Genomic DNA, 17,585 nt, shown 5'->3' with positions numbered 1-17,585 from the left:
TGAAAGGCAAATGTGCCCACAGCTCAAACACCAAGCACTCTCTTCTCATCACTGTGGAATTGCTGGCCCTCCTCTCGCAGGTTATGATACTCAGCACAACAGTTGTTGCCAATTTTCATGATCTGTTAACGCTTAGGAAGCCTCATGCTCAAGGCTCTCCTTTCACATCTATTGTGGCATCATCAAGGGGAAAACTCAACGGGCTATTTCACATTTTCAGATGAATTTGAGAGCAGTGTAGGAGGTGAACTGAAAAGGATACACCAATTGAACTGTCAGTAATGAATGCCCTGGATTTCAGCTTTGAAACATAAACTGGAGAGGGCCAGGTAAAGAGAATAACAATTCCCTGTAGGATACAGAGATTTTACAGCTACAGAAATAGAAATGGATCTATACTGTGAAACGGATTTTCTCAGCAAAGAAAAGTGTATCAAATCTGAGTCTATTCTTTATCACATATGGGTGATTGTCTTTTATATAGGTGATTTTTTTTTTTATACCTACCCTGATCACAAAAGAAAAAAGGGCATTGGTGGTTGGGCTTCCTGACTTTGGCAGAAGTTTGTCCTTCAGGTGTTGGACTCATCTTGCATAGTAAATGCTTTTCAATGACCCATTTTACTGCTCTTTATCAAATTGTTAAACAAACACAAAATCAGACCAATTATAATATCCATGCAAGCTTTTACCATCTCACTCAGGAGCAACATAGGCTGAAACCAGCACTTTTTAGAGCAGTAAAACTTTCTGAAGTTTTTCTAGGTGAAACTACAAAGCCTCTAGGTTTCTGTGACCCAGGTACAACAACTTCTGGCTGATGTTAGAGACACACATGAATTAAGCTAATTCTCCAGTCCATGAAATATGCAATTTCTTAAGCTTCTTAACAGGTGACCAATTTTCCCACTTTTATCAAGGACAGGCCCAGAACTCAAGGATTGCCCCATTTTGTGATAAAATCTTCAGGTTATAGTTTTGTTTGATGTATTCACTGAGATATGGAATTATCCCATTTCCCATTTTTTCTGTGGTGCCCTGAGTAAGTTACTGACACCTGGAGCCACAGTATCCACAGCCCTTTCATTCAAGGAGAACAAAAATGGTCAAACCTCTAGACCACACCAAGAGACCCAGAGCAGGATTTTGTTCATATCCCATCTTCTTTATCAAAAAAGCACACAGGGAAAACAATCTGCATTTCAAATACACGTTGTGACCATATAGCTGGAAGAGGTGACAGCCTTGATGCAGTGCAGCAATAAATCACTCTTCATTGTGATTGTGCCATTTGGCTGAATTGCAGAATTATCCTTTTTGCTTTTATTTTACCAAATCAGAATTTTATGACTGTCATTAAAAGTTCAGACAAATTGCTATGAAGTCTTATGATGTCATTACTATTACTCATTAGACTTGTCTTTACATCTTCATAACAACCTATACTCTTTCATTTTACAGCTTTTCAGTGCCAAAATGCCACCAATAATTTTCACTAGCATCAAAAGCTGAGATGATCATTCTGGAGATGCAATAGGAGGTATATTCTTTTCTACAGAGTCATCTTTTTTTCATCCTACATGTTAAGAAATAAGTCTAGTTAGGTCAGGTACAAATTACATGGAAGTCAGAGAGAATCTTTTCCCTATTCAAAGGGCTTGAATTAAGAATATTTTTCTTTTCTTTAACCATTATACCAAAATTGGGCACAGAAGCTGTTACTAAATCCAAAGTCTACTTGGAGAGTCCCAGAACTAGAAGTGCTGAGGTGTACAACCGCATAACTGAGGAACACGCAATTTTTGTGTGTCTCAAGAGTGGCTCTGGACAGTTTTACCATACATCCCTCAGGATACATCTAGGAACACGCCAGAAGGTCTTGCAGGGGAACAAGCTCATGTACCAGAGCTGTGACATCCATTATCATGTACCTGGAACAGCCTGTAGTGCCATGTAGTGTACATGTTCCTTGTACTTAGACCAGCTTGTCACAGCCAGTACAAACTGCCACATCAGCCTTTAATGAGTGCCACCATCCACCAAAAAATGTACCCAAGGCACCAGAGAGCCCTGGTGTATCACACAAAGGAATTGAAGTTTAACCTTAACAACAACTTTGGTTTCAGTACAAACCAAAGCTTGTACTGAAATACAGCAGTGATTTATGCTGAACTTGTCCTTTGTAAATACTTCACCCTCATGCCTGTAGTGAATTGTCTGTGATTTATAAAGTGGCAGTCTGGTCATGATTGTAATACTTTGTGTGCTGCCATACAGTGCAAGTTATTTCTAATTAATGAACTTTCTCTTCATGAATCAGACAGAATTCAATACATTGACAGACTGCAAACACTGGCACAGCTATTTACTGAACACATAAGCTAAATATTTTAGCTCAGAAACTTTGGATGACCCCTTCTTCTTCCCTACCCCCTTCAGTTATTGTACTTTTAAAAGTCATTGGATCTTCTGGAAATTGTAAAAGAGAACTGCTTAACTCAAACTTTCAAGTTTACATACTTATGTGGCTCATTCAAAGATCTGGAAGGCTTTATGCTTTACTGAGCACTTAATTTTTAAGTCCTGATATTGTATAGCTGTAAATGGAAGCATCAAAAGATTATGGGCTTCACCCAACTTTGCTAATTTAGCCTAGTTAATGTTGGCAATTCAAATCTGGTCCAGCATGGAGACTGAGACAGCTGAGTGTTGTGGTTTGAAAACAAACCCAGTGAGAGGCTCTAAGTCAGAAATACAATTTAATGAGAAGAGAAGGAAAATAAAATAGAATAAAATAAAATAAAATACAAAAAGGAAAACCACTGACAGAGTCAGAACACAACCTGATCAGGGTGATGGAAGCAGTCCAGGTGAGGTGTCTTCCTGAAGCAGTGATCCCGTAGAAAGGTCTGGTAGCTCCAATCCTCTGGGAATCCAGTGGGTGAGGGCTGCTTCTACTGTCCCAAATCCCAGCTTATCTCCAGGTGAGAATGCTTGGCTCCTCCCCCTGGGCGGGGCATCTCCCAATGGGATGATGAGTCATCCAGGGGCTCCTTGATGGCCCATTAAAGAGAGAGAACTCCAGAGGGAGTTATCTGTGAGTCATGGCAAGGCATTGATGGGCCATGGACTGGAGATGGTGATAGAACACATCCTAAACTACAACCCAGGACACTGAGCTAGACCCCTGTGGAATGATGGAACAGCAGCTGGTGGAGGGATACAGAGTCCTCCAGAACATCTTCTGCTCCTCTCCAGAGATCTCAGGTGCCTTCCCAAGGTAATACAACGCAGGGCACCACTCAGGAGAACCTGCCTCTCCCTGCCCAGAGCCTGGCTCCAGCAGTGCCCTGCTGTAGGTAGAAGCAGCTGGAAGGAAGCAACCCAACTGGCCAGGCTGGATCAGCACAAACACTCTCTCTCCTGGCTGGCCCCAGGTTGAGGTGATTTGAGGGTGTGGCTCCCTCTTTTCCCTAAAGGGTCATCAGTCCACCAAACTACAGCTCTGTGCATGAACTGCACCACAATGCATGGAGAAATTACTGTGTAGGGCAGGGAGAGGAAGCAAGAATAAGCACGAAAAAAAGTCTGTGGTATGAGGAATCTTTTGTAAAAGTTACTGCTTCCCGTTCTCTAGCAAAATGTAAGTGATTCCAGTAGTGTTGCTGGACCTGTATTCTATTAAAAACATCAAAAATAAGAGCAAAGAAGGACCATAACTGAAAATCTAAGTATGTGGGATGATTGCCTGATAACTTAGCACAAACAAAAAACCACAGAGCTGACAAAAATGATATAAAAATATGTTTTCTGATAAACTCTTCCAAAGAACAGTGTTCTCCCAGGAGCAGAATTGCCTACCCAGCATTTACTGTCATCTGCCTCCTTTCACAGCCACCCACAATGATTTGCTGCTGTTATTTAAAAAGACATTTTAATCCTTTGATTAAAGGCAAGGAATCAGAAGAACCTGGATCTCTTCCAGTCTGTGCTAACAGTCTGTCATGGGCTCAGAGATAGCAGTGTATCTACAGAATCTGCACCCACAGCCCTGTATCTGCCCCAGCATCTGCCCATCCTGCAGCACTGCAGGGAGCAGCCATGGTAAGGATGAAATTTCCACCCATACACCCCACTGGCACCAGTTGCAGTCATACAGGCCACAATTTAACTCCCTGCCATCTTTAGTCATGCAGTTGTGAGTTTCTCCTTGACTAGCTCATGGGCAGATCTTCATCTTCTCTATCTTTAATGTGTCATGCACACTCATGGGGTGGTGTCAGTAATTGTAGGAAAGGGAAGAACAGCCTGAGCACACAAAAGAATGGAATTGTTCTGTCAGGTCATTGAAGTTTATCTTTCCTTACATCATTTTCTACTAATGACATTTTACTGTGGCAGCATAACAGCAAAGTAACAATTCAAGGCAGGAGTCACCTAACTGAGCATAAAGCAGGGTGGGATGTTCCTAGTAAGACTGTGCTAAATTGAAAACACATAAAAGAAGAAAAGAATGGTAGGAGATACTAAATTTTCCACTGCTGAGGTAGGAGGTGCTAAAACCAGCTCTAGTTGCATCAATAAATGCAGTGGTGCTGAAGAGTGATATCACTCCTGCCTTAAGAAGTTCTTATCCACAAAAGTGCCAGCCAAGGGAAAGGAACATTGGCAAAACTAAGGCTGAAAACTGCCTATAAAATTCTCAGTCTTTAAGGCCTAATTATTATAGCAACTTAAAACTTCTTCAGGCTAATGATTATAAACCAAATCAGTTTGTTGGTGTCACTCTTGGCTTACAATTGTTGAATTTGGGAACCAGTATTCATATGGATCGTCTCAAAGCACTGGTGGCAATTTATCCATCAGTGATCCATGTAACACCCCATTTCCCAAGTCAGTGCACTGTAATGATGACAAATGGAGCTGCTGCTACATGGAAACATCTGCTCTTCTCAGTCTCTGACAGAAACTTCTGGAACCATTTCCTGGAGAGTATCTGGTATTAATCTTGAATCACATGTAAAGCAGGAAACTTTATTACACAGAGAAGACTAAGCACAACAAGTATAAAATCAGGAGCGTAAGCAAAATACTGTAAACTGGAAGACTGCAAACTTTTTTCCAGGCAGATGGAGCCAACATGAACTTGAGCCTTAAAATTTGGGCTCTGTAATGTGCCATCCCCAAAGTATTGGAGAGCAGGATGATGATCATAGTTAGGCACAGGCGACTGGAGATACAGAATAAAACTGTAAAATTTTATTCCACGCTCAGAGTAAGAGATGCCTAAATAGAAGCACATACCAACTCATTCTTTTGCTGTTTCTTTCCATTTTATGTCCAAGTTGTGCCCATTTGCTCTGTGTGGCCTCTTCAGAGTGCAGCAGATGTCTCACAGAGAGCACTGATGATGCAAACTCGTGACTACCAGATGACAGTACAGACTGTCTATGAAGTTATCTTTGTATGTGAAAGGTGGGCTTGACTTCTAGAGCATTATATTAATTCCTTCAGATGATGGATCTATGCTCTGCTGTGTTTTTGGGACGTTTCCTTAAAGCAGCAGATGCTGGCTGCTGATGAAGGTGTCAGCCTAAGAGCACCATCCTGATTGTGAGATCCAAAAGGAGTTTAGCACAGAACTGCATAAATATAAAGAATATCTATCACAATAGTTAATTGTCCCTCTGACTCATCTACAGAACAATGTTTTAAATCATCACAAAAGGCTTTGGGCTAATTAAGAAAATGTGGTAAGCCTTCTCTCCCCAGTGGTATAGACGTTGACAGAGACAGAACATGCTGACTCTACCAAGTTTGCTCTGAGATACATACACAAATTAACCCTCTACATGAAAATCAGCTCAGTGTATTTATCATTTACATTTCTTCCTTCTACATCATCTTAAACATACTTTTTTAGAAGCACCAAGTTGTGTTATTCAATTTAGGTCTCTGTTCACTTCATACTTACAGTGAATGGTGATTAAACATCCCTCGATCTTTAAATACTTAAAAACACCTTCAAGTAGTTTTTTAGATTCTGCTAAGATGTTGTTTGACCTAAATATTTAGGAAAATTACTAAAAAAAATCAGCAGTTTTAGGGAAGTGAATTCACTCACAAGCAATGCCTGACATATGTAATGGAAAAGAATTCAGCTGTATGTTTCTGTCAGGACAAGTGCTCAATCAGTATAATTTGGAATTGCTCCCTCGAAATTAATTGAACCATGTTGATATACAGCAGTTGAAGATGCAAGACCTCAGCCTTCTTTTTATGGCCCTCTCTGTCTATTAGCTCTCTATTTTGTGGCTTTCACCTGAGCTGCTGACAATTTAACACGTGCTCAGTTTGCTCCTCAAGGCTCTGTGAACTTCCCTTTGTTTTTCCTGGGCTGCAGTCACATAGAACCAAAATAATTTATAGGTTAATAGCAACGCAAAAGTACTTCTGGTGTTTTGTGTGCTTCCACTCATAAATCATTTCTATGGTTTTTGAACATGAAGCTCCTGCTCATTTCAAGTCAGCAAAAACTTTAAACCCAATCTCAATGTGAATTTTGTCCATGAAGAAAAAAAAGCTGCCTTAAAAAGAACCCACTGACCCTCCTTCTGTGCTCAGCAGCTCATTTCTGCCCCTGCACCATCCCTCTCCCTTGTGTTCACATCGAGAGAATGAGAACCTTATCCTAGAAACTTGTTCATTTTTAAAAAAAAATTTCCCATCTGGTTCATGAGTAGGGGAAGGGAAAGGGATGCATTGCTCCTGGAAAACATGACTGTCACACTGTGCTCTGACCAGTGCTTCTGAGGAAAATTTAACTTGGCTCTTTCAGATCTAATGAGGGAGCTTTGTGGTTGTCCCAGCCACTCCCTCCTTGAAGAGAGTCAGCATTCTGGAATGCACAATGGCTAAAATATCTAACACTTACACCAATACAAAATTTGAAAGCTAAAAATTTTAAGCCAAATGGTCCTCACTGAATCAAAGCATCATCTTTTGAATAACAACAATAACCAGGAAAAAAATGAACTCAGTTTTTTTGACATCTAGGGCACTTTTGTGTCCTTTCCTGAAAAATTTAAAGCCACTGAAATAAATTTTCAGCAGCTCTATACCTGAGAAGGCAGAAGAATGCAATGCATGATTGCTCCTATAATGGATATTATTTTTTTTTCTCTAAAAGGGAAGTAAGCTAACTTTGCAAATAAGATACAGTCTGGTAGCTGATATAATTAGACTGTATAATTAGCTGATATAATGACTGCAGAGATGCACTTTCCATGCCTTTTCAAGCAAGACACTCAAAGTCAGAACTGCCAAAGGGTCAGCTGCTGCTACAATAACCACTGCAAAACCTAAGAGTCAAAACAATGTCCTCAGGACAGAAAAGAGGGGTCATTGGTAATGGTGGTCACACTAATGGGAAAATTCAGAAATTCATGGGCATTTCTAAATCTAATGGGAAATTCAGAAGAGACTAATGTGCATCCAGCCTGCCCTACTACAGAATGAGTTCTTTGTTTTTCTCCTAAGCTGTTTGGGTTTTTTTTTTGTTTTTTGTTTTTTTTTTTTTTTTTTTTTTTTTTGTTTTGTTTTGTTTTGTTTTGTTTTTTTGTTTTTTTTTGGGTTTTTTTTGGATTTTTTGACATTATTTAGTATTTGCAAGGTTCTTTGAAATCTTTGCAGGAAAGTACTAGGCAAAGAGTTAATACCTGTTTCTATAATTGACAGTCTTTACTTCTACTGTCTGGTATGAAAAGCTTTGCAGTGGCAACAGCACACAGTTTAAAATGAAATAAAACCTTTATATTTTCCTTTGGAAATGTATAACTGGAGCTGAAAGAAATGTAAGTATTTTCATCTCTTCCTGAGCAGAAAAATGAAATTACTTACTTTTTCTTTTTTTTTAAGGCTTCTTCCTTTCTAAAGTATTTTCATCTTTAATAATAATAATAATACAAAAGAATAAGATGTTCTGTAAAAATCAGGAAGGTTTTTGAAGCTGTTCTGTAAGTTCATGCTTTCAGACCTGTGAAAGCTGCAGGACAGCCAGAACATCAGCCCACTGCACTGCGCTGATTTTGGAATCAAATGTACAAATGCACAAAAGCAAATGACAGAGAATGAAACAGACTGTGCTATAAAATATGGCATTATCTATCCATTGCTCTCAATATAAATGCAAACCCAAAAAAATAACTGTATTATTAAAACACAACAACAAACCAAACCCAAACTCACCCACAACCAACCAACTGAACAAATAAAAAAAACCAAAACAAGCCATGTGGAAACAGGACTCAGAAGGTACAAATAGACAGAGAAGCTCACAGGGTCAAAAAAAGTTCCCTGAGCACATCAGCAGTTACTCTCCAGGATTACAACTAGGCAAATATTAACAACCAAGGAGGCAGCATCCACACATTTCAAATGAAGCATAGATAGATTTGTTTGCATTGTAAAGATAATGGGCAGTGCAAGAATGAATAAAATATTTTGTCCTTTATGGCAGTATGTACCTAGTCTGGGATCTTTCACTTGAGAGTGATGCTGATAACTCTGGCTTAAGAGCTCCCTGGTTTTTCTGCTGACTGCCCTGGAGTCTGACTATCCTCCATATCACAGCTTCACAGGTGATAATGAAATGGCACCACTTCTTTCCAGGATACTTAATTTGAATATTGTCAGCAATTGCACAAAATTAAGTCCAAGGACAAATCAATGACCTCTCCATTTGCAGTCCAAACAATACTGTCAAAATGCAGAACACAGAAGGGAATGCAACAAAATCTGCTGAAGGGGATATTGTGAGGTGACAGTTTATCCCCCACTAATTTAGTTTTAATGGGGATATTACAGCTGCTATCAAAAAGTACAGAAGACAGATTTTTTTTTTCCTTTTTAGGGGTTGCAAGGCTTGGAATCACACACTTCTCAACTCAAAACCTCAGAATTAATCCAGAATTATTCAACTGCACGAGGATTGTTAAACTGATAGAAACCACATCCCACACTGTCTTTTTATTGTAAGCTTCCTTATAGTATCATCTTGCAGTGAAACCTGAATATCCTAATGAGAATAATCATAAAAGGGAAGTGAGGGGAAAAAAGCTGCTGGATTAGAATTTGAACTGAAGTCTTCTCTGAGAAAGATCACTCCACTTTCTGTGGCCTTTCTCTCCTCATGTGTGATCCCCCTTGTGCCTGGTCAAGTGTACAAAGGACTCCATCAGTTCACACTGTATTTCTCCTTTTTCTCCTAAAACAGAGTCTCTGTTTTAAGGAAACAAGCAGTCATGCCACTGATGGGGGTGTATAAACTGGCTCTGCAAAACTGCATAATTTTCTCTGGTATGAAGAGCAAAACTTAATGATGCTGTTTAAGACCTGAGTTTTGTATTAATTAAAAAAAAAATCTAAGCAAAAGGCAATACATTCTGTTCTGCAAATGGGAAAAAAATGCAGACTTTTAAATGTTTTACAATGCCATTTCTATCTCTAGCTCCAGCTTTTGTTTGTTTTTAAAGGCACTCTATGATAAGTTTGCCTCTAACACATCTAAAAGTTGCTTTAGAATCTCATACTGTATCTTCACAGTGCCACCACAAGATACCACAAGAATGCTTTTCATCTTATTTTTGCTCTAAACTCCTGAAGTCATCCCTAGCTCTGAACAACTCTATTTGTTGGAGGGTAGTTATTCACAGAGGAGCAGAAAACCAAGCTCAATCAAAAGAAATCTCCAAAACACTTTTCATTTTTATCAGTCTAGATCTCTTTGCCTTCACAGTGCCTCAAAGATTCATACTCAGTCTCATAAATGGTACCATAAAACATTAACAACAGTGTAAACTCTGGTGTGGGAAGATATTTCTGAGGCTGAATTCCTGTTCTTACACTCAGATACGTGTCCCAAATAAGGGAACAAAAAGAGCTTTCCTCCCATCTTTCCAGCCAGCGTGTTCTCCTAGAAACAACTCCAGTTCAACTTACTGCTGTTCTCCTTCTCATATTAAGTCATACTTCAGATGTCAAGCAGGTTGCTGTACAGCTGACCTGAAATCTCAGGTATCATATGTGTTCATTCTTTTTTTACTGTAGCAACTACTAGATATAGCATTGAGTCAGTGCAAATAGTAATATGGCCCTTGACCTTTTGAGCTGGTAAGAGAAGTCTAGGAGAAGAGACAGAATAATAGGTGGAGGGCCAGACAACACCATAATCAGGTATTCAGGTCAGCACACTATGACTACTACCTACATCTTCTCTGGCAGGCCTGATTGGCAGATTGAGATAATTATTGTCAACACAGAATTTGCTATCAACATTTCTAATCTCTTTGACTCCTCTTTTAAGCCCTAGTGCTTATTCCTCCAGAAGAAAAACAAAATCTCTCCTGATCTGCCCCATCATATAAATGCTCTGCCTTCTACCACTCTGGTCTCCCAACCTCTTCTCCAGTATATGGAAAGAAACCAGGGAAGGGAAGCAGCTTTTGCTAAAGGATATACTAAGATCTTCATACAGAAAATAAATAAAGATAGGATTAGATATTTGACATGAACAAGCACGACAGTTTCATCACAGTAATTTTGAAAATTCTGCTTCCTGGTTGCAGAATTAATTGTGCCAAAATATATTACTCTTGGATGCTCTGGAAGGAACCCACCAATCCTTTTAATCTGTCTAAAATTCCATGGAAAAATGCACTGCCCATGATTACCATCTACAATGTCACTTCCCTCTTTGAACTGGCTGGTTTATTTTTGCTCACCATATCAAGCAGCAACCAACATTTAGTCTTCAGTCTTTGGAATACAAACAGCTCTGATCCAGCACGTGTCCCAGGGTTGGACATAATGCATAATATTTTTACCACTATAGTTTCACTAACTGAAATGTTCACTGTTACTTTCACTAGCTTTCATCCATTTTTGTGTCTAATTTAGCCTGAGCTCTCCTTTCCCATCCCTTATTAAGCCATATTGGACAGACTCTGGTCCTTTTTTCATTCTAAAGACCCATTCCTTCCTAAGGACTGGTGTTTGTTGGGAGTAAACTATGTCCACTCCCAAATTTGTATTTGGATAAATGTGATGTAAGCAAAAGTCATCCCTTCTTTTGGAGTTTTAAGCGAGGTTCTTTAAATTGTGCTTATTGATCTAGAATAAACAGTTTTATATCATAAATTATGTAGCAGCATTTGTCTTGAGCACTGATAAATAGACTGCCATCATAAACATCTTTCCTGATAAAAGGATTTCCATGGCTCCAGTGTCAGAAAGAGACAGTTATGAAAAGTTATAAGGAAGTTTTGACTGACTAAGGTAAGGATTAATTAACCTGGAGCTCTCAAATACATTGTAACAGGTACTTATGTTGAGCTTGCCTTTTATATCCAAAATGTTGTATAAATTTCATACAATCTCAACAAAATTTCACACAATCTCAACAAAATGTCATACAATCTCAACAAAAACTAGCTCTAAATGAGCTTTGGCTCTTTTATACCATGGAATGAACAGAAACCAGCTATTCCTAGTAATGTGTATAGCAAAAGAATGCAGAGACAATACCTGCACAAAGCCACACATCATGTAGTCGTCAAACAGGGGGAGGCTAGGGCGGTCTTCTCGATGAATTGTGATTTTGTAGCTGCTCAGGACCTCAGGGCTGGGCTGTGAATCATCCGTCAAGAGGATGACCACTTTGTTCACTCCAAGGCCAAGGGGGTAGTTAGCAATGCTGTATTTGGACAAAATAGGAAAGAAGTGCAATAAACACTAAAGGAACAAAGATTTACACACTTTTATCTATGGCTGCTAAACTTTCCTTGCTCCTCCATGCTGCTGTTTCTAACACTTTCTTTCTCTTACAAAACACATGAGATTTTAAATAAAAACAGTGCAAAACAGGATTTGTAAGTATTTTAAGTTCTTTCAAGAAGACAAAATACTGAGAGTGAAATTTAGCCAAAACAGTGGCAGTGGCAAATATTCTGACATGAAATCTGTGAAGGAAATCATTAGGGACAATAATTCCTGGCAGCTCCAAATTTGTGATGAAGTCAGCAAGGAGACAAATACAATCAGAAGTGTAGCTGAAATTGTCCACTAGCCAAATGTGAAGGGTTCCCAGACAAACTGCTCAGAGTGACAAACCAGAGCTAAGCTGAGCTGTGCTCTTCTTTCTTTAGCAGGGAAATAAATGCAGAAAGGCATGTGCAGGGCTTTTACTTTTCAGTGTAAAGAACATCTTGCTATTCTTGTTCTACAAGGAAGAAATCTCTGAGATTTTCACATATATTCATGTTGACTGCCAAAGAAGTTAACATTAAACCAGCAAAATCTTGGGGGGGAAGAGTTTAATGACAGTTTCTTTTGAAATGATACATCAAGGCTGATTTCTTATTGAAAATACAGGAAAAATACTGGGCCTTAGATCAGTAACAACTGCACAGACTTTCTGGTTAGTAGCAGACATTCTAGGTCACAGTCAATCAAAAGGTGGTGTGTTGGCTAAGTACTTCATGTCATGAAGTCAAGTTAGCTCTGAAATGGTTCAGAATGTTTCTTCCCAAGTAAATCACTGTCCCTGTTCTCCCCTTTATCCACTCACTAATGGCCAGTATGTAAATAAGCCACTTCTCTGGTTCTGAGGTACCTGACCCAGACAAATAAACACTTTTTGTTCCTCCCAACCTTAAAAACTAGGTCATACCAAAATACCTCTTGGCATTGTCCCTGGGACATGCTGTTGTCTCTGACAGAGCTGGTTGGGAAAGCCAAAACCGTGCCAGGGTTCATAGCAGCAATTAAACATCACAGTTTATTGTGGGTCATGCTCAAATGTGATGTTTACTGATGACTCTGCTCTCTCCTCTATCCTCCAGCTTTGTAGTTCCCTGAAAGATCACATAAACTGGGACTCTTCAGGAGAACAAGATGACCCACTCAGTGGATGAGAGAAGGGCTGTGATTGTTGCCCACCCAGACTTTAGTGAAGCCCTTGGCACTGTGTGCCACAGCATTCTTCTAGAGAAAACTGGCTGCTCACACCTTATAGTCACATACATTTTGGTGAGAAAAAAACGTCTGGATGGCCAAACCAATCATGTGGACATGGAGATTGAGGGCACCCTCAGTCAGCTGGCAGATAACATTAAGTTGGGTAGGAGTGATGACCCAAAGGAGGGGTGCTGCAGAGGGAGGCTCTGCAGGGAGATGGAAGTGCTGAGGCCAAGGGTGTAGGTTCAACAAGGACAAGTGCCAGGTCCTACACTTGGGTCACCACAACCCCAGGCAGAGCTACAGGCTGCAGGCAAAGTGGCTGCAAAGGTGCCTGGTGGAAAAGGACCTGAGGGTCAAGAGATGCTGAACATGACCCAGGTGGCCAAGGAGGCCAATGGCATCCTGTGCTGTAAGAAGAATAATGTGGCCAGCAGGACCAGGGCAGGGATTGCCCCCAGGTACCTGGTACTGGTGAGGCTGCACCCCAAATCCTGCACTCAGTTGTGGGCCCCTCACTACAAGGCAGACATGGAGTGTCTGGAGCGTGTCCAGAGAAGGAAGGAAGCAAGGTGAAGGTACTGCAGCACAAGTGTGATGAGGAGTGGCTGAGGGAGCCAAGGGTGTTTATTCTGGAGAAAAGGAGACTGAGGGGAGACCGTGTCACTCTTGACAACTGCTGGACTGGAGGCTGTAGAGGGTGAGGGTCAGTGTCTTCTCCCAAGACAACAAAAAGAAATGGCTTTAAGTGGCATCAGGGGAGGTTTAGGCTCAATAGTAGAATCTCTTCACTGAAGGCACTGTCAAGCATTGGAACAGGCTGCCCAGGGAAGTGGCTGTGGAGCATCCTTGGAGCAATTTAAAAGCCCTGTAGATGTGGTACTTAGGGACATGGTTTAGTGGTGGGCTCGGCAATGCTAGGTTAACAGTTGGACATGATGATCTTAAGGGTCTTTTTCAATGTGACTTCTGTGACTCTATGACAATCCCTTATAATACAACTATTACAAAGATGGATCATTCTGAGTTAGTAAACTTGAACTTATTTCTTCTTTTGAAGGCAGCTGCTCTATTGTGACCCATGCAAATAGACCAAGCACAGCAGAGCAGCAGATTAGGGACCTGTGGAAAACTAACACCTGGATACAAAGGCTCAAACTCTTGGCCATCTGCTGTGTGCAGTGTCACACAGTCTGTCCCCACCCAGCTTTGGTGCTGTCAGTGACTGCTGGGTGAGATATTGGAGCAATGCTCCATTAAGCCAGGGTTAATTATGGCTCAAGAACAACATATTGCCTTCAGGACACTGGAAATAAATACAAGTTTCTCAGTGCTGAACTCCCTCTGACTTTCCTGTGACATATCTATTTGTGTTCTGGGTTTTTGGAAACAAAAAAAAAATCTGGAACATCATGACATATTTCCAAAATGAAGTTTTTACAGTCATATTTTGTTGCTCGTACCTTGGCCCTTTCTTGTCGTCGAGGTGCACGTGGCATTGACAGTTAGAGGGTTCTGCTCCTATCTTCACTGTCACCATGTCAAATGGCACTTCTGCATAGTATTTTCTGATCTTGGGGTCAAACTGAGGATTCAAGTCCAGCTGTGGACTGGTGAAGATCTGTCTGATATGAGATAGGGTATCTTTATCTGTTCCAAGAAGGCATCAAAGAAAAAAAACCGTGAAACGCATGAACACTTTGGAACAACATGCAACTTCTGGCAGATTGATACTATGTCCAGTGGCAAGATATTTGATGCCTAGTGGCTTTGAGACTCATAATCCTGCTGCAAAGTTTTAATGGAGTTTGTAATGGCACTTGAGAGAAATCTGTAGGCCTTGGAGGGATTTTAAACATTTGGCGTTCAATCACTTTAGTCCCAGTCACAAAAGTCAAAGCCTGGGTAAGCCTTTGAAAATGGAAGGATTAAGTCTGGGAGATCTGTCTCTAGTTAGTTAACTGAAACTTAAAGAAGAGGTAGGCCAAAATTCATAACCTGCTTAGGTACCAGGCTGTGTACAGGGTTTATGTACAAGTGTAATTTCCAATAAAAATCAAAATAAGTTAGACATACTCCTACTATTCATAAGAACAAGTCACATGGAGACATCAAGACCCAAGGGGTCATTTCTAGTACAGCTGGAAGAATGTTTTATTAAAATTCCTATATCAACAAATTCCAGCTCCTTTCCTGCGTATGAAATCTCCACAATCAAATCCTATTTGCTCAAATGTGTCCTTTATTTCATAGTGTTTGCCAAATTACTCATGAGAATAAATATTTGTTGGCAACCTACTCATGACAAATATTTTAATCCAGCCTATTGGAATCAGATTTGCAGTATGCACACATTCAAAACTGCTTTACACATATATTCATTAATACATGTTTTAAACTGGGTACTTCAGAAAATATTACAGATAGGAAACTCCTTTACTCTAATATCTGAAAAATCTTGTGGCTTAAAAGGATCAAAAATGACGCAAATATTTTTATTTCTACCCTGAAATATTTGTCGTGAGAAACAAAACAGGGAAATTGGAGAACTCTCTTCCATAGATTAAAATACTAAAATTTAAGGGAAGATATTCCAATGAAATAAAAGATTTTGGGCTAATTTTGTTGGGGAATAGAGTCTTCCCCATTGACACAAAGAAGGTATTTAAAAAAACCCTAAAGATGAGTATAAACATTTCTCCATATTCTCTATGCCTTACTTAGAAATGTTGTCTCACTACTAACTTAAAAATGAGGAGGAATTTCAAAGTAAAATTAATTGAGGTGTTTTTAAAATAAAGGATCATGCAATTAGAGCAGTGATGCCAGTCAGCCAGCCCAGGAGTATTTCTGGCCTCTGTGGCACAACAATAACTCCTGGAGGCAGCATCAACTCAGAAACAGAGGGGACATGAGGCTCAATGTGCAGCAAAAACTTTCCACCATAGAGCAATGGATTCACGTTTACAAATGTGCACCTCAGACAATTTGGGAATGAGGAAATCAGCAGAAAGCATTGCTACCACCAAAGAAAAACATATTTTACATCTTTAAAAATACTTTCAATATTCCTACAAGCAGGTATTTTAGAAAAAAAATCCTCATCTCTCAAGCAGCTCCTTAATACTCCATTATCGAGCTGAAGACAAAGCTTTAAATAAAGCTTATTAAACTGCAGACAAGTTTAAAGGTTTTCCCACAAGAAGCAATGTATGCTGATGTTATTGGGAAGAGTGGGGAAAAAGTCTATTGAAGTGTGACAAGGGATCAATGAGTGCTGGAATACTCACATATGCTTGTACGTTTAATTTTGGGTTTTATTTAACATAATAGCCCATTTATTGAGTGTTAATAAACATCCTTGCTACTTAAAAATCCTTTTTTTCTCAGTAAAAGCCTACAGATACTCTATTAACCTAGAGATCACCTAGAGAAACCCAAGAAATTTTTTCAAGAAATTTTTTCCCCTTTGTGGTCTAGAAAGACCTTTACTTACCATAACTGCATTGTCTTTCTCCAGTCTTACTGGAATAATGCAATGCTGAAAGACAAACAGAAAGAGCCAATAATTTTCTGTTCTCACCCTGATTATAGTCCTACTCAAGAAGCAATCATCTTTTACTTTTAAGAGGCACATTGTAATTTTTTTTTTCTTTACAGTGCAAGATCTTTACTTGAGCCTTGCAAATGCTGCTCATGGGCTCCACGTAGCAACTTACATAAGATAAGGAAGAAATTGCTATTTTAAATGTGATAAGCTTAGACTTTCCAGCTGGAATGCAAGGCAATGTGATCTAAATCCATGTTATTGAAATAATACAAATACTGTATATAAAAGATCTCACTCTGAACCCTTACCCTGATGATTCTTCCTGAAGTCAGAAGGAACATTCTGCTTAGGACTCATATCTTCTTGAGAAAGTTGCCTGCCAATTCAATAGCACACACATTTCTACATGAATGAAAGGAACAGAAACAACGAAATATTTTGCAAAAATACCTCTATGGTATACCAGGACATGGTATTTCAGTATTCTTCATAGAAAAATGAACCTTCTGGATTCATATTCCCAGCCCTAGAGATATCACTTGAGTTAATGGAACAGAAAACACATTCCATAATACATGGCAGCAAATCACATCAATAGAAAAAAAAAAGAAATAAATTCCAAAACACAGTTGCATTGCTGGAAAAAAAGAAGAGTAGAAATAGCCAAGAAGAAAATAAACCAGACCATATCTCTTAACTGCTTCTATGATAGATTTTTGCATGTACTTGAGATTAAAGTTAGACTTTGTTCAAAAAGAATTAATAAAAATGAAGGCATGTCTCCAGGGGATTATCTGTACTGACATTAGGATGAATTCCTAAAATGGAGCCACTATGAGTTTTGTTTTGTTTACAAATTCAAAACAGATCCAGTGTGTGTGTGTATGTAAAATTTCTGTTTAAATTACTTAATTGCAATTAATAACCAACATGTCAGTGATGCCCACATCGTGAACTCTGCAGATTTTTTTTCTTTAAAGCTAAATTTTGGTAGCATTTTTCTTTCAAGTTGAAATTTGGT

General features: G+C 39.4%; 1 protein-coding gene across 4 annotated transcripts in view; it reads right to left on the bottom strand.

Moving 5' to 3' along the window:
- Positions 1 to 17,585, bottom strand: part of CPED1 (cadherin like and PC-esterase domain containing 1) — a 155,357-nt gene that overhangs the window by 60,014 nt on the left and 77,758 nt on the right. For all 4 annotated transcript variants that reach the window (XM_066318562.1, XM_066318561.1, XM_066318564.1 and 1 more), the window contains 4 exons: positions 16,873 to 16,940; positions 16,511 to 16,555; positions 14,478 to 14,664; positions 11,584 to 11,752 (listed from right to left, as the gene is read on the bottom strand). In XM_066318562.1, coding sequence (XP_066174659.1) covers positions 11,584 to 11,752; positions 14,478 to 14,664; positions 16,511 to 16,555; positions 16,873 to 16,940 — 469 coding nt within the window. The remainder of the gene's footprint in view (positions 1 to 11,583; positions 11,753 to 14,477; positions 14,665 to 16,510; positions 16,556 to 16,872; positions 16,941 to 17,585) is intronic.

This window comes from Sylvia atricapilla, chromosome 5 (genome assembly GCF_009819655.1).
Source record: "Sylvia atricapilla isolate bSylAtr1 chromosome 5, bSylAtr1.pri, whole genome shotgun sequence".
NCBI lineage: Eukaryota > Metazoa > Chordata > Aves > Passeriformes > Sylviidae > Sylvia > Sylvia atricapilla.
The sequence above is the reverse complement of the archived record's forward strand: the minus strand, read 5'-3'. Positions and strand labels throughout refer to the sequence as shown.